The 25,341-nt window shown below is 35.1% G+C and overlaps 1 protein-coding gene across 5 annotated transcripts in view; it reads right to left on the minus strand.

The window, feature by feature from the left end:
* The window catches only part of LOC106877085 (sterol O-acyltransferase 1), an 87,266-nt gene that overhangs the window by 39,131 nt on the left and 22,794 nt on the right, over window positions 1-25,341 (minus strand). Inside the window, exons 1-5 of one of the 5 annotated variants that reach the window (XM_089352755.1) lie at window positions 23,208-23,674; window positions 21,849-22,034; window positions 14,229-14,305; window positions 10,188-10,312; window positions 9,498-9,536 (exon numbers count right to left, since the gene is read on the minus strand). In XM_089352755.1, the coding sequence (XP_089208881.1) occupies window positions 9,498-9,536; window positions 10,188-10,312; window positions 14,229-14,305; window positions 21,849-22,023 (416 nt within the window). In that variant the 5' untranslated portion in view covers window positions 22,024-22,034; window positions 23,208-23,674. Of the gene's footprint in view, window positions 1-9,497; window positions 9,537-10,187; window positions 10,313-14,228; window positions 14,306-21,848; window positions 22,035-23,207; window positions 23,717-25,341 lie in introns of those variants that run through there. The other 4 variants (XM_014925870.3, XM_089352765.1, XM_014925871.3 and 1 more) reach the window with 4 other exon arrangements.

Consider the following 25,341-nt stretch of genomic DNA (forward strand, 5'->3'; position numbering starts at 1 on the left):
ACAAGCATGCACACACCAAACACATACATACAATATGACAGGTTTCCTTTCAGTTTCTGTCAACCAAATTCACTTGCAAGGCTTTTATCAGCCTGAGGCTATAGTAGAAGACACTTGCTCAAATTGCTATACAGTGGGACTGAAGCTAGAACCATGTGGTCAGAAAGCAAACTTCTTACCACACACCCCATAGACTTGCAGCACTTCAGCGCCTGCCATCATAATAACATAAGTACTGAGAATATACTAAAATACAAATCAAAGTTGATACAAAGAGTCCTTTGATGCTGATGATAAAGGTGATGGTGATAATAAAGAGCTAATGTCATATATATATTAATATATCACCTTTTAAAACAAAAGATTATTAAAATAGTGAGCTTGACATGTTTGTATTAACACCAAGACTGAAATCCTAAGCCTTAGGCATTATCTCAATAATCTTATTTACTTATTCGTTTATTTCTTCAGTAGTGTCAGCAATTGCTAGTGTACGTTTAGTGAGTCAGAACAAAAAGAGGATATGTATATGTGTGCACGTGTGTTACCTTCCCACCAAGCAATAGTCATGCAGAATAGAAAAAAAGTCAAGAGATCAGCAAAACAGGGGTGGGGGAGAAAAAAAGTTAAGAACTAACACAAAAGGGTTGGCTGTGAGTAGTTTAAAATGTAGGGATAAATGAGTGGCACCTGGTGTTGTTACAAAGTAATTACAAAATAGATTGTGTAACAACAACAAAAACAACAACAACAATAATAATAATCTTTTCTACTAAAGGAACAAGGCCTGAAATTTGTGGGGAAGGGACTAGTCGATTACAACGACCATAGTGTTTCACTGGTACTTCATTTATCGACCCCAAAAGGATGAGAGGCAAAGTTGACCTCGGTGAAATTTGAACTCAGAACATAAAGAAAGACAAAATGTCACAAAACATTTTGCCCGGCATGCTAACGATTCTGCCAGCTTGCCACCTATTATAATAACAACAACAACAACAACAACAACAATAATAATAATAATAATGAAATGGAAGGAGGAGGAGGAGGAGGAGGAGGAAAAGTGCTAAAAGAAACAATATAAATTTAAATCAATGAAAGAAATATTTTTTTCTCGATAAATATGCTAAGGTTAGAAACAAAACAAGATATAAAAAGCAGCTTAAGAAACAAACAAACAAAAAAAATAATTATGTAAATTATGACCTAACAACTTGTAACTCATTAATAATCTGTTATCATTGTAGAGATACATTTTCATCTTTGTAATGACAAGCTATGACACTGGTGTTAGATTCATAAATGGGAATCCATTTATATGGAGGTAACTTAAAAGGGTCATTTGGTTGAGAAACGACTCACCTATGTAAATATTAGCTCCAGGTAAATGAAAGTATGTAACATATAGCCTGATAATATTTTATGCACATTTACACAAAAGATTATCACATGCCAAGGAGTTTTCTATGCAAATTATTCTTCTAATGTACAGCCTATTTTATACAGGTAACAAAAGAATAAATGACATTATATCTGAGTAGATACATATGAGATAATAGAGACTTTTATGACACTACACATAATGTATGTGATATATGAGTGTGTGTATATATATATAAATATATATATGTGTGTATATAAGGCACAGGAGTGGCTGTGTGGTAAGAAGTTTGTTTCCCAACCACATGGTTCCAGGCTCAGTCCCACTGTGTGGCACCTTGGGCAAGTCTACTATAGCCTCAGGCTGACCAAAGCCTTGTGAGTGGATTTGGTAGACGGAATGTATGTGTGTGTTTGTTATTTGTGTCTGTATTTGTCCCCCAACCATTGCTTGACAACCGATGTTGGTGTGTTTGCATCCCCGTAACCTGGTGGTTCGACAAAAAGGGGATCGATAGAATAAGTACTAGGCTTACAAAGAATAAGTCCTGGGGTCAATTTATTCGACTAAAGGTGGTGCTCCAGCATGGCCACAATTAAATGAGTGACACAAGTAAAAGAATATATATATATCATCATCATCATCATCATCGTTTAACGTCCGCTTTCCATGCTAGCATGGGTTGGACAATTTGACTGAGGACTAGTGAAACCGGATGGCAACACCAAGCTCCAGTCTAATTTGGCAGAGTTTCTACAGCTGGATGCCCTTCCTAACGCCAACCACACATATGTGTATGTATGTGTGGGTATATATATATATGTCTGGGCAAAGTTTAGAGAGCTCTTACCTCTGCTGGCGACAAAGGGACTCTCACTCAGAGTAAAAGACAGACTGTATGACGCATGTGTACGAACAGCCATGCTACATGGCAGTGAAACATGGGCTGTGACTGCTGAGGACATGCGTAAGCTCGCAAGGAATGAAGCCAGTATGGTCCGCTGGATGTGTAATGTGAATGTGCATACCCGTCAGAGTGTAAGTCTCTTGAGAGAAAAGCTGAACATAAGAAGCATCAGTAGTGGTGTGCAAGAGAGACGATTGCGTTGGTTTGGACATGTGGTGAGAATGAATGAGGATAGCTGCGTGAAAAAGTGCCACTCCCTAACAGTTGAGGGAACCCGTGGAAGAGGTAGGCCCAGGAAGACCTGGGCTGAGGTGGTGAGGCAAGACCTTCGAACATTGGGCCTCACCGAGGCGATGACTACTGACCGAGACCTTTGGAGATGTGCTGTGCGTGAGAAGACCCGGCAAGCCAAGTGAGATCGTTGCCAGGGCCCCTGGACTGGCTCTTGTGCGGGTGGCACATAAGATGTACCATCCTGAGTGTGACCGTTGCCAGTACCGCCTGACTGGCCTTGTAGAGTTTTCGAGCGAGATCGTTGCCAGTGCCCCTGGACTGGCTCTTGTGCGGGTGGCACATAAAAGACACCATTTCGAGCGTGGCCGTTTTCGTGCGGGTGACATGTAAAAGCACCCACTACACTCTCTGAGTGGTTGGCGTTAGGAAGGACATCCAGCTGTAGAAACTCTGCCAAATTTAGATTGGAGCCTGGTGTTGCCATCCGGTTTCACCAGTCCTCAGTCAAATCGTCCAACCCATGCTAGCATGGAAAGCGGACGTTAAACGATGATGATGATGATGATGATGTGTCTGTCCTCCTCATATATAGTAACAGTAACTTTTGACTCTTGGTATGCATGTACAGCCATTTATGTATGTACATCTGAACACACATATAGGTATTCATGTATTTATGTTTTTGTATTCCTGTATATCTGTATATGTTAATGTATGCATACATATGCATATATATATGAGTTTTTATGGCTCTTTATATCGTTTTTTTATATGCTTTCTGTATGCTTTTTTTACATGCTTTTATATTTGAATTTGAATTTTGTAAACTTCATGAACTGAATTTTGTATATCTCTGAAGAGGCCTAGTGAACCATGCATGTACCTCCATTGCATCCTTTTCATCTACTAATTTCTCCAGCTTACTGGAGTTATATAGATAGAATGGGGCATGCCAACGCTAGGCCGAAACAGCTGTAAAATTTTGTCCCTTCTTCGGTCGCTAGATGTACTTTTGAATTTGAAATTTTAATTGTTGATATGACATAGTATGTCATATGTGTCTGTATATTGTCTTTATTGTCCTTTTGGTTGAAAAATAAATGGATTAATTAACAGAGTACAGTGTCTGCAAGTTGATGAGTACCTCAGATTCCCCTCCATTTCCTTATTGCTATATATATAATATATATATATATATATATACACACACGAATATACACAAAATTATTATTATTATTATTATTATTATAGGTTATTGTTCAACCCCAGGTGAATCCTGATCTAACAGACCTATGATCAAAAGCATTCCAGCTGTGGCTATTCAGGAATTATATTAACCAATATGACCTTCCTTTTATGAAGACACTAGGGTGTGATTTGAGGGAGAAAATTAACAGCTATTTTTAACAGATTAAACCACATAAAAAGATCCCTAATTACTTTGTATAATAAAATAATATAATATATTATATAATATAACATAAAGTTATACAAATTAACACACATAGAAGCATATTTATATGTGAATAAAGGCAGCAGCTTATATTCTCCTAAAGTGTCTCCTTATGCAATACAGTTCTCAATAATTCAGTTTAAGTTGGTACCATAGAATGGAATACTGTACTGTTAAAATCAACAGTAACCATGTAAAACCAATGAGCTTTTAACAGCTTTCTGTGAGAATACAGATATTCTAGTAGGTTTGTGTCATGGAAGAACTACTAACAGTATGGCTTTAAGTCTTCTAACACATTGCTATGGATGAATAAGGTCACTACTTTATGGGTGCTTTGGAAAAAGCAACAGTTTATGCCACAGTGAAAACTCTTGAATGAAATCTCTTGGACTGGCAATTTAACTTCCTCCTGGTAGCCACTGTAGATAATATACTTCTACATGTCCTACAGTGTATCTTCTGGATGACAATAGTAAGGCCAAGACATGTGGGCAGTCCAGAGTTTCCATATATAATATTATGCAGGGGAGACCAGTCCAGTGGATCACTGCTTCATCATAACTGATGAAAGCTGCATATTGCATACTAGGAGTGAAAGCAAAATTATTCGGATTTCATCAGCTTTTCAAGAAGTTTCATCCTTTGGATTATAACGAAAATCAGTCAATAAATAATTTCTATTAACTGTTTAATAATTATAATCACAATTTAACTGTACCCCTTAATATAATAATGCATTTCTTACAGCATTTTTTTAAGAATTGAAGTTCAGTGCAGACAACTGGAAATATCAAGAAGATCTCATTGAGATAATTTGAACTCAAAAGGATATTAGAAAGCATTGAGAGTCTTGATGCTTTTGTTAATATTTCAGCAATTTGCAAAGACATGGACTTAGCTCCATAGAAACTGACTTCTATTTTAAACTATGTAACTTGATATTTCTTTAGGTTAGCTTAGAAGTATATTTTTAGTGTAGTTATCATTACATTAACTACCTAACAATCATATGTTACATTTTCATTTTGGCAATGAGTTAAACCATAATTGCTTTGTATTTACATAATATTTAACCCTGTTTAGTTCATCATTATCAGTCACAAGACAGTTCTAGTAAACTCATTTTAGGTAAATTTGTGATGAAAAACAACAAAAACAATGAAACAAAAGTACACAAAGTATGCTTTTGTTTCATTGTTTAAAGTATGCTAAGAAGAGAGGTATCAACATTTCAAATAAGTTAAGTTTTTGTCAAGATAGCAAAGAAGAGAAAATATTAAAAAAAATTATAGAAAACTGTTTTACCAGTGATATTGAAAAATAACACAAATAATGGTTGACAACGACAGAAAGGATGTGAGCAGGAGTATATAGTTTCTGGCAGAGGAGAATGTAGTGGGTGGTGAGTGATTGTTGGTCCAGCACAAAAAAAGAATGGAAACGAATGAGGTGACAAGCAATGTGAATGGCAGTATGTATGTTGAGTAATGAGTAGAAAGACAAAGTGGGTGGGTGACAGTGTGAATATAGTGTTATCTATGTAGGAGTAGTAGATAAAAGAGTCGGATGATGCAAATGTGCGTAAAGGAGGAAATTAGATGATAACTAATCCTTTCATTCCAGCAGGTGCAGTCATCTTCAACGGGAAAATGAATTGTTATTCCATGAGGAGTTGGGTGACATATGACTTTTGATGTTGGAAAAGACAGTGAGCAATGGAATAAGGACTGGGAAGGTCAGTGGAGCTGATAAGGGCTTGCAAATGTTTCTTTTGAGATCTCTTGAAATTGCACATTCAGCAGATGCTCCCTTGACCAGTTTCATCTATATGTAAGGGACCAAAACGTTAGAGCTGCAAGTGACCTGACCTGGGTTTCTTCTAGAAGCAAAGACAGGTTTGACAGTAGGAGCATTAACAAGCAGACTATCTGGATATGATATGAGGAATGAAGGAAATCTGGACTATTTAAAGGATAAAAGCTACTCTGGATATTTGTAGAACATGGTAGAGTCAGATGTGAAGGAATGGAAATTATTGTGGATAGATAATTATGTTCCAGAGATTAATTGGTGGTGGGGCAAGTATGAGAAAGGAGAATACAAATACAGTCAGCAAAATTATGATACGGGACTATGTCAGGATCATGATGATGGAGAAAATAGTGGAATATTATTGTAAACTACTTGCTGGTTACCATAAAATCCAGATCTCTCTATATGCCACCTTCCTCATCCCAGAGAAATACAACTGATATAGGCAGCAACTAATGACCATACAGCTCAGGGGTGGGAAATGGTGAAACGAGAAAATCTGGACTTCAAGGTAGCTAACAAACAAATTAGTGTGCATTATTACTCCATTTTTTCCCTCAAATGCAATAACAACCAACACCACACACTCTCATTATTGATCCTACTTCTACCCCACTGCCCATTCCCATCATCCATCCAACAAACCACATTCGCTTCTTCCAACCTCTCAACCATCACTCCTGCAAATTTTACCTCTATAATTTCCATTTCCTCCAATATGATCCTGCAATTTCCACATCTTTCCAGAAAACCCTTTCTACTTCTTGACACATGTTCACAACTAGTGCAGCCTTTAAGGTCCATAGCCCCAACTCCTTACCACATCCAGCCTGCATCACCTACTTGTTTACTCTCATTTTGTAACAAACTTTCCCTTCATTCACATTATCTTTCTGCACAGTCCCAGGTCCATTTTCCTAATCATTGATCAGTTTTTTTGCACCTCCAAGAATGCAACTTATTTCATTAAATGCCAACATAAAAATTTTTATATATATTTATATATATATATATGTATGAAACCAATCAAAGGATAACCGCTCAGTTCAGAAAGCATCTACTGGACAGACAACAATACTGGCAGATCTCAACAACCACTGTTTGGAACTTTAACTCTACAAGGCATTCCCATTATCATACTGCCACTTGTTGGCCTTTCCAATATCACAGAATAAAGATTGATTTTTTTCTCTGTTGGAGATGGCTATTCCAACTGGAATCAATAGCTGATTAGCTTTCCTCTGAGCCTGCCATACAGCTCTATCAACATAGGCATTCACCCCATCTGAATCTTTCACCAAACAATTCACACAAATATGCTTACTATATCCACACAAATTTATCTCATTTCACCTAATCACTCCAATGTTTCTTTCACCAACATATTCTCAAACACATAGTAACAATTTCTGTTACCCACTCACTCAAACATAAGTACAGCCATTCACATATGTTACTGCTTTCTACTTCATTCACTCACCATTCAATACACTCTTCTCTGTCAGAAACCTCATAGTTCAGCCCACCACTGTTCTGTCATTGCTTCCCATGCCTCTTCAATAATACATGTAAAACTTTGCTTCTGAAAATTTTTAATACTTTTTCCGTCCCTTGCTTACAAAAGGCATTCTTGTTCAAAACCTCTTTTCTTCTTGGTGTAAGTACACCAACTTTATACACCTTCAGTTTGCAGCTTTTGTGGTTTTTTTAATAACGAATTTGATTATCTGAATTGTATTCACTGGTGCAGACCATCAATGACTATTTGGATTCTGACTTGTCTTAATTTTATAATGCCAAGTTTTTGTCTGTTTTAGTAGTTGTACAATATTTATTCACTCTATTACTATTATTCTTTCCCATTATACATCCACACCACTTCAGTTTTTTATTAACCTAAAAGATGATCTTAAGCTCTAAAACCTTAAGTATTTTCTTCAATTAACTTACACCGCACGCATGCATGTATACACACACACACACACATTTGTTTTTACAAGCTAATATGAAAAGCTTTGAAAATTTATATATTTGCTAAAGAATTTCCACAACATGTATCTTTAGCATTCAGTTAAGGAGAAAGCCAATTTTTCACAGCGACAGACTGAGTCAATCCTACTATGTCTATTTGTCATGGAGGGCGAAAACGTTAACAGCCAACCACCAACCTATTGCTCTCATTTCCAGTATTTCAAAAATAATGGTGCTGATTGTAAGCAACCAGCTCCTTCATCACCCTAGGTCTCTCTCAAACCTAAGTGATTACTGAAACATTTCCTGTAGAGTCACAGCTACCATGAGATTTATTAGGCACTAGAAGTCTTTCACTTAAGAACTTCAGTGAAAATAAGGTTGTTGCTCTAGACACAAGTAGAGCTTTTGTTTATGTCTGGTATGGAGCCATGGGCTATTTCATTTCTTGTTTCATGGATTAGAAGTTTTTGACCATACCTCTCCATTGCAGTATGCACTGACAGAACTCTCAGCAAAACACATTTTATGATGAACTCTAGTGCACTCTAAGGGTCAGTTGTGTCTCCCACAATTTTCTTTCTATATATTAATGACCTACTAACTCACACTTCAAATCATACATTTGTATAACAATGATACTTGCCTTCTCTCTTTATCCTACATACACACATACACATTATTTAAGTGGAACCAATACAATATCTCAGACCTGTATTGCTATCTTGAACAAAGACCTCAGGAAAAAATCTTTCAATGGATATCTAATATAGTCTCTATTAATACAACCAAAATAAAATTACTATACAAAAAAAGGAAACTAGCTTGAGCCAAACATTATACAAGAAATAAGGTGTCCTAAAAAGATTAAAAAAACACAATATCAGGACAAACTGATATTTATATACTTTTACTAAAAGTATCCCAAACAAATTTCCTGTTCATGACTAGAAATTACTTCAAACCTAATCAGTTGCTGAGCCTCTACAAAGTTTATGTGTGATTCCCATTTGAGTTCTGCTGCTACATGTCACAAACAATCTAAAATAAGAAGGCTATTTGCTGACTGGTGAAGGGTCACTCACTATAATTACTGATGCTGAGAAAGTGTTACTTTTATCATTCAACAATGGCCCCTGCTCCTCTGAACAAGCCAAATCTGCCCAAGATAACCTGAAGCATCCATCTCTCCTCCTCTGACCACCACTACTCGCCTACCTATCACTACCAATGTATACTAAGCACTTTGCAATCATTCTTTCCTTCTGAAAGCTGGAAGATCCTGTAATGAATCTTCTCCTGATATACATACTTTTGCACATGCTTTCCTACAGAAGTTCAAGATGAAAATACAGCACACCCATCTCACCACCATAAAAGCCTACAAAGGGTATGGAGACTGTTCTTCCACCTCTTACTAACTAAAAGGAAAAAAATGAAAATAAATAATAAAATCGAAATTGCATTTTACCAAAAAAAAATTAATAAATCTGCAGTGTACACAAAAGCGGAAAGGTGTGAATAGCCAATTGGAAACTTTTAAAATACACCGAGTCTTAACATTAAATATTTATTTCTAACAGAAGTGCCAGGCCACAATTTAAGTAGAATATTAAATATATGTGCAAGAATTGTGCTATATATATATACATATATATATATACATATAAATATATATATATATATATATAAAATACACACATACACACACACAAAATATAAGTAAATAAACTTGCAATTTCTTATTTTCTTTTCTATTCCAATTTTTGTTCCAACTGCATTGTAATAAAAATAATATTCAGCAGCAAATTTTAAAAAAGTAAATAACAAAAAACTGAAAAGCTAAATAAAAAAAAGTTTTAAATTAAAATGAAGAAGCATATCAAAAAGCAGTACAAAAAAGCATTTGCAACAGAAAGAAATAAAGCAAAGAATTTTAAAGTATCATGTTTCTTAAAGTTTACACAGCTGGCACCTTTCAAACTTACATCCTATAGTTAATATATAAAAAAATATTATTTAGCCTCAACATTATATTTTTATATGGCTTTTCCAGCAAAAGTATTTGAGATTTCTGGTGTAAAAAATTAAGTAAATATTTTCACTCAAGTTACTGTTTACGCTATTCTTAAATTAATTGAGTCAATTATATTAGGTCAGGATTATTTTAGGGCTTTTTGTTTTTGTAACCTTGTATGAGAATAAATATATAATAAGAATCACCTAACCAAAATCCCTGTTATATAATTCACATTGTTATGGTCCCTAGTTGAAAACTGAGAAATAGAAAATGACTGTGGTATAAGCTAAATATAAATTAAAACTGTTATTAAAAAATATAAGCAAAAAAAAAAAAAGCATTTAATACAAAACTCTCAATTAAGATTTTAGAAAACCATAAGGAAATGAAAATATATAGAGCTTACCTGTTAGGTTTAATTTCAAAAAGAGACTGTGGATTCTGTTCAATTTGTTCAACTTCTGATACAAATTCTTCAAATAAACACTCTAGTTCTCGGCTCATTTGTTCAATCAAATCTGCTTGTAATTTCTGTAGGAATACATTTTGGTGTTGGATTTTAAACATTTTCACATAACTATACAACAGAGTTTATAGTTGTACAGTCCACACTAAATTTTAACATTTTTCATTAATCAATTAGTGCAATAAGATTTAACCATTTAAATTTTATTTTATTTACTTGTATGAAAAGGAAGAAAAACAATCATCATAGCCATTTTAGGCTTCACTAGACTAAAAAATAAAGATAATTTGAATTGCTAATAGACATGGGTTAAGAAAGAGTGCTAGGTAGATGCAGTTCTGGAGAAGATGTGAAAAGGAGTATACTACAAAGTTTAGAGAATAAGACATAAGATGGTGGTAAGAGATTAAAGTAAATTTAGATGAGATAGAATTGAGTTCTGAGCTCAGAAGAGAAGTAGCTACTGTGTTATAGAGACAGAAAGAGGATATAGGTTGATAGTGGGTGAGTGTTGTTCCAAGATGTGTGAGCAATACTCCAGTATAAGGTGTACTTTTCCTCAGTAAATAGTAGCAGCTATTGAGAGTTACTTTAACATAAAAATTTAAGGTAGGCAGAAATTAAAAAAATTATAGAACACAAAGACCATAATATTAATATATTTTTCGAGCTTCACAATTAGTAAAGGACTCAGAATATATTTCTTTAGGTTTACATAATTAGCATAAGTTTCAAACTTCACAGCTAGTGAATGTTTTCAAAATATATTGTTATGTCCATAATGTTAACATATTTAAAACTTAGTAGCTGGCTAGTAAATAACTCAATATACATTTCTTTTATTTAATTGACTTAAAAGAAATTGATTTCAGTCACATTGCATTGCCAGTAATGATGTATTTAGTGCATATTCTTCTGTAGATACACACACTCACCATGCTGATCTACAACAGAACTAAACAGGGTTAATATTAGTGTAGGGAATGTTGAGAAGCATATGCACTGATAGGAAATGTATGAGGTATTCATCTAAAGTAAAGTCAGTTAATGAAGCTAAAGAGACATGTGCGCAGTTCATTGTCAACAGTAAGAAAAAACATGTATATAGATACTTCAACACTAAATTATGCAATTATTTTTTGTCAAAGGTCAGTAACACATATTTGGAACATTTCGTTACAGATTTTGTTCCAATACCAGTATGTCAAAAACTGAACAATAAACATATCACATTTGTCACATTCTACATTTGCTGCATTATATAAAGTCACTTGAATCTAATGATGTCTTAACTTTTTTAAGATATGTTTGTAAGTGAACCCAGAATTTGCATTATAGGCTCTTGTGTTTTTTGTTAAGTCAATATAAAACTTTGTATTAAAAATAAGCAACAGTGACTAGAGTGTAATTCAATATAAGTCTTTATCACAATTTTATAATATATTTAAAATTGTAAAATTATGTAATCACTGATTTGTTTCTCCAGGCAACATAAGATTACACATCAAAGACTAACTGATTCAAAGTCTTTATAATTCAATAATTTCCATTCTAAATAAATAACCAGCAGCTTAATAATCAAGAAGCAAGAATATTATTAGGTTGTCAAGAAAGTTCTTGCAGAATTTTTAATTTTGGTTTTAAATGATGTATTTTCAAATTAATTTTCGTTAAATTACTTTTTAAAGCCCGTTTTTCGCTCTATCTAATCGTGTTACTCCTTTTCTTTTTGAATAGTTTGGCCATTTTTTCTGGAATGTTGAATACAACATGGACAAATTCGCACAAGTTTTTTTTTTCCAGTTCAAGCTAGGCCAAAAAGCTGCTGAAACAGCTTGTGATATCAAGGATGTGTTTGGCCTAGGAACCACTAATGAACATACAGCACAATGGTGGTTCAAGAAATTTTGTAGCGGTGACGAGAGTTTTGAAGATGATAAGTGTAGTGGTCGGCCATCGGATGTTGACAACGATCGACTAAGAGCCTTAGTTGAAGCCAATTTATGCACAGTTGTTTGAGAGCTTGCTTCTGAATTAGACATAACGTATACAACAATTTCCAACCACTTGAAAGAGATTGGAAAAACAAAAATACTTGAGAAATGGGTGCTGCACGAATTGAATGACAACCAAAAAAAAAAGAAGAAAAAAAACCCTGTTTTGAAGTGTTGTCTTCCCTTCTTTTACACAACAAGAATGATCCGTTTCTCGACCAGATTGTGACTTGTGATGAAAAGTGGATTCTTTACGACAACCAACGACACTCAGCTCAGTGGCTGGATGCCGACAAAGCTCCACGGTACATCTCAAAGCCAAAGTTGCGCCCAAAAAAAGTGACTGTTTGGTGGTCTGCGACCGGTCTCATCCATCACAGCTTTTTGGATCCAGGCAAAACCATTACGGCGGAGAAGTACTGTCAGCAAATGGATGAAATGCATAAGAAACTCCGACAACAACAGCCAGCATTGGTCAATAGAAAAGGACCAATTCTTTTCCACAACAACGCTCGGCTGCACAACTGACCCTGCAGAAGTTGAACGAATTGGGCTATGAAACTCTGCCTCATCCACCATACTAACCAGACCTCTCGCCTGCTGACTACCACTTTTTCAAGCATCTCAACAACTTCCTGCATGAGAAATGCTTCAAAAACCAAGATGATGCCAAACACGCCTTCAACAACTTCATTGCCACCAGAAAGCAGGATTTTTACGCTACTGGCATAAATAAACTTGTTTTGTGTTGGCAAAAGTGTGTTGATTCTGATGGTGTTTATTTCGATTAATAAAGTTTTGTTTGAGCCGAGATATGTGCATCTGAATTTAAAGGTTAAAAACCGCAAGAACTTTCTTGACAACCTAATAGTTGAAAATTTGCTAATGGCATTTGTGATACAATGGCTGAAAGGTTTAAATTGCTAGACTACTACTGACCAGATGGTTGTAAGTTCAGAGCTTATTATTTACTATCTATATTGTATTGTACCCTCTATACCTTATTAAGACACCTAATTCTGTTGCCTTGAATTTGCAGGCACTACTCTTACTCCAACAATTAAACTATTCTGCCAATATAAGTATATAAGACAGTAAAACAAAACTGAAAACTCTAAGAAAAGAACATTATCCTATTGCACCTTTTATTTTATTTCATTTTCTAATCAAAATGACAGTGGTTTTGGGGGTTATGATTCTGAGAACTACCAGAAAGATATATATATATATATATATATATATATATATATATATATATATATATATATATATATATATATAAAGGAGAATAAGATAATATTAGGGTAATATAAAGGAAAGAAGATGGATGTAGGATTATTGTACAACTAATTGAAAATAGGTATATGTTGGTAACATGTTTACCAATATATGATTTTTTTAGACAGCTTAATCAAGAAGAGAAATGATGTTGATTATAACCTCCCAAGACAGATGGAGGGAGGAAAGGGAAGAAGAAACCATAATCCATGAGTTGTTGCAGTGTGAATCAAAGCATTAGAGTATCAAGTTATGTTCAAATCAGAGACTTGGTTCAGATGCTTTCAACAAAGTGGATTCTGCTAAAGACACTAAAATGCTTGGTTAGCCAGTTCAATGTAAGCAATGGATTAGGTCTACCAAGTAAAACACTTGCCCACTGAAGTGCACAGTGAGATTGAACCTGTAACCATTTGACTGTGAAATGAACATAAGATGACTGTGCATATCTCAGCAAATAATTCAATTAGCCCTTTAGCATTTAAACCAGAAAAATCCAGCCAAAATATTCTACTCATTTTATGTTCAAACTGGTTATATCTGGCCTCTCACACCTACCCTACAAGGTCATTCTAAAAATAAAAATCACATCAACAGAATCTCAAAGTTACAAGATAATGTACAATTAATTTAAAAGTATTACATTTGACAGAGTAATCTGAATGCTAAAGGGTTAACAAACCTAATGCAAGTAATTTAATATACGTACCTCTGCCCGGTCTCGAATTCTTTGTAAATTAACTTGCTGTTTTAGAGGTGTTGAAAATGATGTTGCTTGACCGTCTTCTGTAAAGATGTAAATTAATTTATCTTTTTAGTTAAACAAAAGGAAGAGAGGGTTAACCTCCAGTTTTTGACTCGAGCAAAAAATGAAAAAAGTGTAATAGGTGTAAAACGTGGTAAATGAATATGAAAAAAAAAATGCGCGCTGGCGAATGGGCGGCACGGGAGAAAGGACTGGGAAAATTCACACAACCAAACTCACAGGATCTGAAAACTCAACGTTAACACCCGGTTACAAAAATGACAAAAAAATTAGTGTAATAGGTGTAAAACAACATGCAGTAAACGGATATGAAAAAAAGAAATGCGCGCTGGCGAATGAGGGTGAGGAGAGAGGCCTCGGAAAATTCACACGACCAAACTCACAGGATCTGAAAACTCAACGTTAACACCCGGTCACAAAAATGACAAAAAATTTAGTGTAATCGGTGTAAAACAACATGCAGTAAACGGATATGAAAAAAAGAAATGCGCGCTGGCGAATGAGGGTGAGGAGAGAGGACTCGGAAAATTCACACGACCAAAATCACAGGATCCAAAAACTCAACGTTAATATCCGGTCACAAAAATGAAAAACAAAATGGTGTAATAGGTGTAAAACAACATGTAGTAAACTGGAGGTTAACCAAAGAAAGAAGGACACTTAATAGAGGTAATGTTAATGACATGGAAATAGATGTTGAATGAAACTGAGACCAAATCAAACAAAGGAACCTCTACATCAGTATTTCCTAAACTTTTCGCGCCAAATTGCAATATCGCCCACCAATCGGCCAAAAAATGCTCCATCGCCCACCTGTGTACAAAACCCCCAACACAAAATCCCCTAGGACCCCCCCTCCCCGTATCATTTGACATACTATATCGTAGACTCGTTGCCCTGTTAGTGCCGTTTGGACTAAATATGCGATTGTTTACAAATCCCTTATTGTAGGTTTAGTTTTGCCATTAGTGTGAATAAAATTTTAATGTTAACTCTATATTATGCAGACAGATTAACTTCTGGAAACTTGCGCTTTCTTTTACACTGATTTTCATTTTCCCCAAATGAACCACTGATCAGAACTACCCATGCAAAAATAATTAATGATTGTATTATAACTGAAAAGAATAAGACATGTTAAAGAGAACCATGTGTCTGGTGCGATGCAGCTAGTGCAGATACATTCAGTTTAAAACTTGTCAACTTTAGCCGCAAGTCTCCTCGTTGTATTACACCCAGTCCAATTCTTTTATGGGAAAATAAAGTTCCAACATGGTTGAATCCAGATTCAACCAGGTATGAGGTAGGGAAGGCAAGCAAAAGTATTTTCAGATGTTTCCATAGATTGGTAGTAGACAGTTTCCATTATTTAGGTGACTAAGTTAGTAGTGGTAGAAATTGTTCCAAAAGCATAGCTGCTAGAATAAGAATAGGCTGAGCACAGTTCAGAGAGCTTTGTTAGTATGAAAGGCCACTCCCTCAGAGTGAAAGGCAGATTGCATGATGCCTGTGTACGAATAGCTATGCTACATGGCAGTGAGATATAGGTTGTGACTACTGAGGATCTGCGAAGGCTTGAATAAAATGAAGCCAGTATGCTCCAATGGCTTGGTAATGTCAGTGTGCATATATGACCGAGTGTAAGTGATTTGAGATAAAAACTAGGAACAACATCAAATGTAATGTGCAAGAGAGAAGACTGTGCTGGTACAGTCATGTAATGCATATGAATGAAGACAGTTGCATCAAAAGATACCAATCTCTAATTATGGAGGGAACATGTGAAAGGGGTAGACTCAGGAAGATGTGGGATGAAGTGGTGAGAAAGGATCTTCAGATGTTGGGCCTCACAGAGGGAATGACAGTTTGCTGTACTTCAGAAGACATCAAACTAAGTAAAATCGTGGTTGTCCTTGCATACAGGCATGTCCCCTGCATCCCTCTCCAGCCAAGTGTTCCTAATCTTGTGGGTGCTGGCACCATGTAAATGCACCCGGTACACAAAGTGGTTGGCGTTAGGAAGGGCATCCAGCTGTAGAAACCATGCCAAAACAGGCAAGGAGCCTGGGCAGCTCTTCAGCTGGCCAGCTCCTGTCAAACCATCCAACCTTTGCCAGCATGGAAAACGGATGTTAAATGATGATATGAGACATTGAGAGATGGTGAAACAATTTTTTGAGTAATGCTCTCACAGCTTTAAATTCAGTAACATTAACTTGACAATTTTTTTAATAGAAATGAACAGACTGAGTAATTTCAGTAATTTATTGTGTAAAATATGCTAATTTCCAAGCCTAATCATAAATAATATGATGATCCTCTCATCATTAATTAGGTAAAAATGGCAGCGAAATTTATGCATAATTAACATAATGTTAGTCATTGTCTAATATTGTCCTCATGGCCTAATTATTTTTAATTAAATTTTTAATGCTTACATTAGTGTAGTAACATTTAGTTTCCCATGAGTAGATAACTTAAGGCCAGTCACTTCTGTGATACCGATTTACAGTAGCTCTTTACTTATATCTTGCTTTTTATATAATCTTAGCCTTATGTCTTGTGTTTCTGAGTTCATACTGCAGTAGAACTAAGCCTGTTCTTATTGTAAATTAAAACAGTCTTGATAGAGCAGATATGATCAAAGTATTCAGATATGACAACTGTCTTTTATTCAGATGTAAATTATCTAGGACTTATCTAATAAGACCTCTTTATTTAAGAGGATGTGATTCGAGGAAGAATTAGCTGTTGTAAGTGACCATGTGGATGTTTTGTTCATTGTCTCAAGCCTGTTGTTATCACTTTAATCTTCAGTATTTCCATTGTACATTTTAAATTAAATATCTAGAATGTCTGAAATGAGTTGTTAATAAGAGAATACTTTGGACTCTTAACATCATCATTAGTTGAAAGACTTTTCATTACTTATACTACGTACACTTCATTTCAACTGATTTGTTCTCTATTAGGTGTCTTATCTTGGATATGTATACAATAAACTGGATTTAGATTAGGAACATTTATTTCTAAGGATAATAACATTCTAATCCTCTAGATCACTGATACATATTTCCAACTAGTGAAAATGAAGTGCAATATATTAAAATGGAGTGACTTGTGGTGTTCATCTATTCCTCACAGACATTTGCAATTAAATAAAGTGAAGCAAAACAAAAAGATTGCAAATAGATCCAGAAGTCAGAGTAACTCAGTGTACATGAGTCTATTTCTATAGCACTCACTATGAGAGACAACTTGCCTCAAATACTTTGAGGAGTGGAAATTCTCAGTAAAATCTTCCCATATGTATTCCCAGAATATATATATACAAGGGTTGGACAAAATAATGGAAACACCTTAAAATTTCAAACAAATTTATTTTAATATGGGGCAGGATCACCTTTGGCAGTAATTACAGCTTGAATTCTATGAGGTATGAACTTGTATAATGTTTGAATTGTTTCCAAAGGAATTTTTGTCCATTCTTCAGCTAAAACAGTCTCCAGTTCTTGTAGTGATGATGGTGGAGGATATCGACTCCTTACTCGTTTTTCTAAAATGCACCATAAATGTTCAGTAATATTGATATCTGTGGACTGTGGTGGTCAGATAAGATATTCAACTTCACTAGAATGTTCCTAATGCCATTCAGTAACAACTTTAGCAGTGTGAATTGGTGCATTATCATCTTGTCTTGAAAGATTGCGTTTCCCTCCGGAAACAGTTTCACAAACATAGGATGAATTTGATCAGATAAAATGCTTAAATAGTCTTGACTATTAATTCTGCCATGAAGGGAAACAATTGGGCCAGTGGATTTCCAAGATATAGCCCCTAGATCATCACAGATCTTCCTCCATGTTTAACAGTTGGAAGAAGGCAGTCTGGGTCAAATGATTCTTTTGGTTGTCTCCACATGTATACTCGACTGGTGATAGGATATAAGGTAAAGGACGACTTTGTGCAGCTCCCGGTGAACAGTTTTTGTGGAAATTGGGTTCTTAAGGTAGTCATTAAGCTCTGCAGTAATTTTGAGAGCTGTACTTTTCTGATCCTTTCTAACAATTCGTGTAAGAGTCCGATGGTCCCTATCTGAAAGTTTTGGTTTTCTTCCGGAGTTTTATTTTGACGAGGAGATTTTTCCCTCTTTCTCAAAGGCTGTCATTACTTTCGAGACAGTACTTCTCGATATACCAAACATTTCAGCTGTTCTCATTATACTAGTGCCTGCCATACGAGCACCAACAATTTGACCTCTTTGAAAGTCCGACAGATCTGTCATTTTAATGAATTTTAATTACTTTTTTCTGATGATATTTGAAAAGAAACAGCAATTTTAGCAAAGCATATTAAGCAACACTAATAATAAATCAAAAAAGCATAAAAATAAACAAGCTTTTGACGGTTTTATAGATATTTCAAAATTATGATGCTACATGTTTCCATTATTTTGTCCAACCCCTGTATATATATAAAAAAAAATGTAGGGTGACATGATTGTAATAGGAGCAGATATGGCAGCGTGGTTAAAAAGTTTACTTCACAACTATGCAAGTTCCAAGTTCAGTTCTACTGCATGGCACTTCAGGCATAGCCTTGAGCCAACCAATGCATTATAAATAGTGGTTCTCAACCAGGGTCCATATGACCCTTGGGGGTCCCACATAAGATTTTGTTGCTAAAGCTTATGAGCAATAAATTAGTTATACATCTACAATACATGAAATATTTTGGTGAAAGAATACATACACCTGATGTTTAAGGTTAGGGTTTTTGTTACGCCAAAAATGGGAGGTGTACATATTCTTTACCTCTGCCAATATTTTAACAATTTTTAAAATACAACTTCTTAATAATTTTTAGTTATAAAAATATAACAGGGTTTCTTTTTTTATAACATGGGGTTTCAGTAGAGTACAATAAGGACCAACAGGGTCCATAGGCAAAAAATGGTTGAGAACCACTGCTTTATAAGTACATATGCTAGACAGAAACGGTCAGAAGCTCATTTTGTGTGTTGGGTGAATGTGATTGTCCTTCTCCACTTAACAATAGATGGTTTGTTTATGTCCTCATAACTTAGTGTTTCGGCAAAAAAGACAGCAACAGAATAAATAACAAAGTAAGTACAAGGATCGATTTGATCAACTATAAAAGAATAAAATTTTTTAAAAAAAGTACATTTAAGGTGGTGCTCCAGTACCAGCACAAGTCCAACAACTGACACAATTTGAAGAGTGAACGAGTCAAATTTGGGGTCACAAACTGAATACACATTGAGCATAATCTCTATACCGTTTTGTATTGGTGATAAAGATATTCTAATATCCAAGACAAAGAAGCTACAAATATGAAAAGAGGACGGAAAATCATATGATGAAATACTATGCCTCTCTATAATTACCAAAGTAAACTAGCTACTAAGAGGGGCAGAATGACAGATGAGTAATAGTAGGATGGTCAAAAAACACATGACAGTATGTCAGTCAGTGGAAGTAAAAACGTTAAACTTCAATTTCCAATTCCATGATCTCTTTAAAAAAAAAACAAAAAAAACATAGGGCAGCAAATATGTCTTTAGAACTTATATCCAATCTCATCTGGGCTTCAAAGCTCCAAATCTTTTAAATAAATACGAGAGTAGACTAAAATAAATATCAAAAGTATGTTTCTCCTGTATGTCTATCTACACGCATACACAATAGCTTCTCCCATCAGTTCTTGTAATCTATTTTCTTGAGCACCAGACAAACTTTTATAGAGGAACACCAACAGAATATACTACAGTTGAGACCATCCAATCTTTCTATCGTGCATAGTGTATCTAAGAATAGTACCTTAACTAGTGAATCCATACATTTTTCTTCGTCTTTTCTTTTTTGTTAAATCGTTGGATGTGATTTTAAGACAGTTATTAACCAGGTGGAGTGCGCACCACTAAAAGATTTCGAAGATTCAATCTTATTCCACTACATTATTACTTTTGGATACTCGCCTAAAACCGCATCTGGGACTCTGACACAAAACTTCTCGTTTTTAAATGATGTAGATTAATGACAAAGTTATTTTAATAAATTCATTATTTTTCAAAATTAAGGCGGCGAGCTTGCAGAATCGTTACCGCACAGGACAAAATGCTTAGCGGCATTTCTTCCATCTCTTTACATTCTCAATTCAAATTCTGCCTACGTTGGCTTTTCCTTTCATCTTTTTGGAGTCGGTAAAATAAGTACCAGTCGAGTACTGGAACCGATGTAATCATAAGAACTAGGAAATCATTTAGATATAAGTTCAGGAAGTAGAATACATTATTTTGCGAGCGTTTTTAAAAAATTCATTTATTTGGTCTGTCGATCTTGGCCACGCTTTCATCCCAGTCCATCATTCTGTTGCCTACATTTGAAATATAACCCAAATAATATAAATAAATATCTATCTATCTATCTGTATATATATATATATATATATATATATATATATATATACACAGGGATGGGCATAAGTCGCTTTAACCATTTCTAATGATAATAAAGAAATGGGTAAAGCGACTTATGGCTATGGCCATCCGTTTATATACACACACACATATATATTAATGGGGGAACCCGGTTTATGGGGTTACCCTAGGTAGCCCCCATAAACAGGCCTCCCCCATCAAAAATATTAACTGTTCCACATCTTAGAGTGTGCTTCTCCAGATTTATGTTTTTCTACAAAGGAAGGTGGATGGATGGACTGTGTGTAACACTGCTCTACACGCGTTCAAACATACAATGTGTGTACCCACATACATGATGGATGGATGGACGGAGATACAGATAGATACACCTATTAATATACATACATCAGCATATACACAAAAATATATATAATATATGTATGTATAGTTACAAACTTTATATATGTGAGAGAAAGTGTGTATATGTACTATCTATATACATAAACTTGTCATAAAACCCGTTATCACATCAAACTGACGTGTCTTCTGTTTATGTTCATAAAAATATAAAAAGAATAAAACTTTTCTCAATATAGTTTACGGTAGCGAAAATATTTCCTTCATTTGTAAATAATGTAAATAGTCTTCTTTCGATATATTTCAAATAGTAATTAAATACAGCGTTACTACACGCCGATTCCATTTTCCGAACGAAATACAACAGTTGACGGAAGATATAAAGTTGTTTCTTTTATCTTACTCTCACATATTCAAAATTAAAACGAAAAGCAATAAATAATAACCCAAAGTCTAACAAATGCACATATTTCAACAATTACAACGTAATTTTCCCTTTGTTTATATTTGAATTAATCAATTTCCCTCTCGTCAAGAAGCAAAACAAACGATTCCTAGTCCGGCTGAAAAATCAGGGACTGATTTAACGATACCAAGTACAAGAAACGAGACCCCGATTTTAGGACCAAACAATATTAACCTTGGCGATAACAAAAACCGTGACGTTTTCGAATATAAACTGAAAAAAAGATGCAACAATAAAGACTGAAGAATAAATTTTCAATGAAATTGAAACTATATTGATGAAATTAAAGTTTCTTTACCGTAATTAGACATTTTGATATCCCCGTTAGGAAAGCGCAGACGAGCGCCGCAATCCATTTCAGCCATAATGCTCGATAACACTGTGAATAATGAATAACTGCTTCTGTACGTCACAACACGCCTGTTCCGGTTGCGCTGGTTCTTTATAATATTTGTTTTAAGAGTTGATCTCATCTTCACGGTTTCTAACAACAGCGATTATAATAATAATAATAATAATAGCATTATCATCACTATCAACATTATCATCATTATCAAACAACTGAACATTTAATCAACCACATCATAATCAACAGTAGTAACAACGCTGTTTTTAAATAATATTTATATCCATAATTTTCATATTACTTTCATTGAATGTGATTGAAAGATATTTGTTATAATATCAATTAAAAGCGACTGTGATATATTTTCGTTTTATACAAATGTAGAGAACTTTCTAAGGAAAATTTTACAGATCTCTTTAAACTATATTTATTGTATTTACTCGTGTATAATGTGAGATATTTGATACAAAATGCCAGGTCAAAATTAGGGCTGACCGTGGAGCAGCGTTATACCCAAGAATAAAAATTATATATAAAAAGGATAAAATATATGCAGTGAATTTTAAATACAAAAAGTGAAAGTCGCATTATATATATATATATACTAGACTACCCGTGACCTGTTGGATCGTCGGGAAACTGAGTTTCCCAGCAACAGAGTTTTGTTTCATGAGTTCTTTTTCTTTTTCGGGTTATTTCGCATGCTTTCAACGAATGTGACATCGAAATCACTTGTAAACGGCTCCTTTCCAAGGGCCCGGGAACAGGGGGTGCAGCGGGTGCACCTGCACCCCCTAGAATTTTCAGGGGGTGCAAGATCAAAATTTGCACCCCCTACATAATCTTACCAGTTTCAGAAAAAAAGTGTCTAAAATCTATTGGTATAAAATGTTTATTTCGATCTCGTTTCAAAACAAAGAAAAAAAAAAAAATAAATAAATAAAAGTGATGAAGCTGGCATAGAATTCCCTAGGGAGTTTAGGACCACTAATTTCTGAAGGAAAGTAGCGTCAAAATACAAAAAAATAAGTGACAATAGCAACAGTAGCAGCAACAATAACAACAACAAAACCATCATGTATAGTTAATTTTGAATATATAGCATTACTTGAATTATTGAAGACAGCTCCCACCCAGTTTTTTTCTGTCAATACTTCTCTCCATCTTTCAGATCCACTCCCAAATTCTTTGTAATTGGTGTTGCTAAAGACTTAAAACACGGTTGACTGGATTCGACCGTTTGACCCCAGTCTAAAAATAAAACCCCTTCAAAATTCTTTCAATACAAAACGACCATTTAATACTCCATACCATTATTTGCTTGACCACTGCCTGGGTAAGTGCCTTTTTTTCAACTCCAACCTGATTCACCTTTTCATTAAATCTTTACTTTCCTTTTGTCTTTATTCCTCTCTATCTGCTTGAGTTCCTTAGGAAATAGTTTCCTTTTTGCGTTACTACTAACACATCGTATCTTAAAGACGTAGTTTAGGCAGAATACCTTATATATTGACGGCTTTCATTTTTTATCTTGCCTTAATTCTGTCATATTATTAACCAAAAGTCTTCCTGCCTATATATAAAATAGTATCTGCGTCATATCTGTTTCCGACACTGTCCTGCTTTTTCGTTTTATATAGAAAACGTTGATTTAATTAGTTTGATAAGTGCCTCTGCTCGAAACTCTCGAACCTTCAGTCACTATGTAACTTTCTCCGATGAATAAATCTATACTGGCGATGAGGGAAAGAGCGTTAGTCAGCAGGTAACAGACAGCAATCACTCGCTTTCTCTCTCTCTCTCTTAAAAACACATGTCACTTATCACTCGCTTTCTCTCTCTCTCTCTCACTGAGCGTCGACGTTCGCGCGCGCGCGTTCTCTCTTCGGTTCGAGGTGCTTCGCGTGCGGGCGTTCGTGACGGTATTTTACAGAAATAAGAGAAATGGTTATAAAAAAAACTATAAATACCGATCGGTTTTAGTTACTCATTTTATACTGTTCGTTCATTATAAGAAATTTGTCTGTAATTTCGACCACTTTCATTTTCTACAAACCTTTAAAAAATAAACATAAAAACTTTAAATAAGCATACTCTTTACTCTTTTACTCTTTTACTTGTTTCATTCATTTGACTGCGGCCATGCTGGAGCACCGCCTTTAGTCGAGCAAATCGACCCCAGGACTTATTCTTTGTAAGCCTAGTACTTATTCTATCGGTCTTTTTTTCCGAACCGCTAAGTTACGGGGACGTAAACACACCACCATCTGTTGTCAAGCGATGTTGGGGGGGGGGGACACAGACACACAAACATATACACACACATACATATATACGACGGGCTTCTTTCAGTTTCTCAGCATACACCTCTCTCTCTAGAGAGAGAGAGAGAGAAAGCGAGTGATGGCTGTCTGCTACCTGCTGACTAACGCCCTTTCCCTCTTTCTTTACGGGCATTTAGAGAACTTGTACCGAAGGATCGCCATATATATATATATATATATATATATATATATATATATATATATATATATATATAGACCACGATAATCGGCTCGGGAATCTCCCCAATGACTTTACTAAGGTCACTCGGGGCCCCAATTCGCCGTGAAACCATTTGGTAGCTGGTATCGTTACGAGGTCTATTTATATTTACCCACTTCTCTACCTGTAAAGTAAGCTCTCCTCCAGTTATATGGTTTTACCGTATATTATCATATATATATATATATATATATATATATATATACGTGTGTGTGTATGTGTGTGTGTGTGTGTGTGTGTGTGTGTATATATATATATATATATAGTGCGAGAGAGAGAGAGAGGTAGGTAGGTACATATGCAAGCACACATACACGCACGCATATATATACGAATGTATGTATTTGTGTGTCCGAATGTCATCCCACCATCGCCTGATAACTAATGTTGATGCGATTATGCCCCTGTAACTTGGCGGTTCGAAAAAAGAGGTGATAGAATTAATACGAGGCTTCCAAAGAATAATTCCTGGCGTTGATTTGTTCAAATAAAAGACGGTGCTCTAGTATAGCATATCGTTTTTTGAAGCATATTGGATGGAACGTCATGTTGCTGGTTTTGCCAATAAAAACACAAGCACTATTTATTTGATGTTCACTATTTGTTTTTCAGGTTTTTGTTCGACCAGAGTTCTTTTGTTACAATTCAGTGGCCTTATACGTGGTTCTATACTTATTTTTTCTTTCTTGTGTCTGCCCTTTTTAATCATCTGCCATGTTGTATTCAACAGAAATTCAAAATCTTATGGGAAACTTCGTAAATCTTGTAAGGGAACTTACTGAAGAATGCAGTGCAGAAGTAAGTCAGTGGTTTAAGCGTCGGGACAATTTCCTCTCTGATACAACTCAAAATGAAATTTTAGAGGCATATGCTCATAACATTTTACATGAGATCAAAATAA

The sequence above is a fragment of the Octopus bimaculoides genome, chromosome 1 (genome assembly GCF_046866305.1).
Source record: "Octopus bimaculoides isolate indiv1 chromosome 1, ASM4686630v1, whole genome shotgun sequence".
In the NCBI taxonomy this organism is placed as follows: domain Eukaryota; kingdom Metazoa; phylum Mollusca; class Cephalopoda; order Octopoda; family Octopodidae; genus Octopus; species Octopus bimaculoides.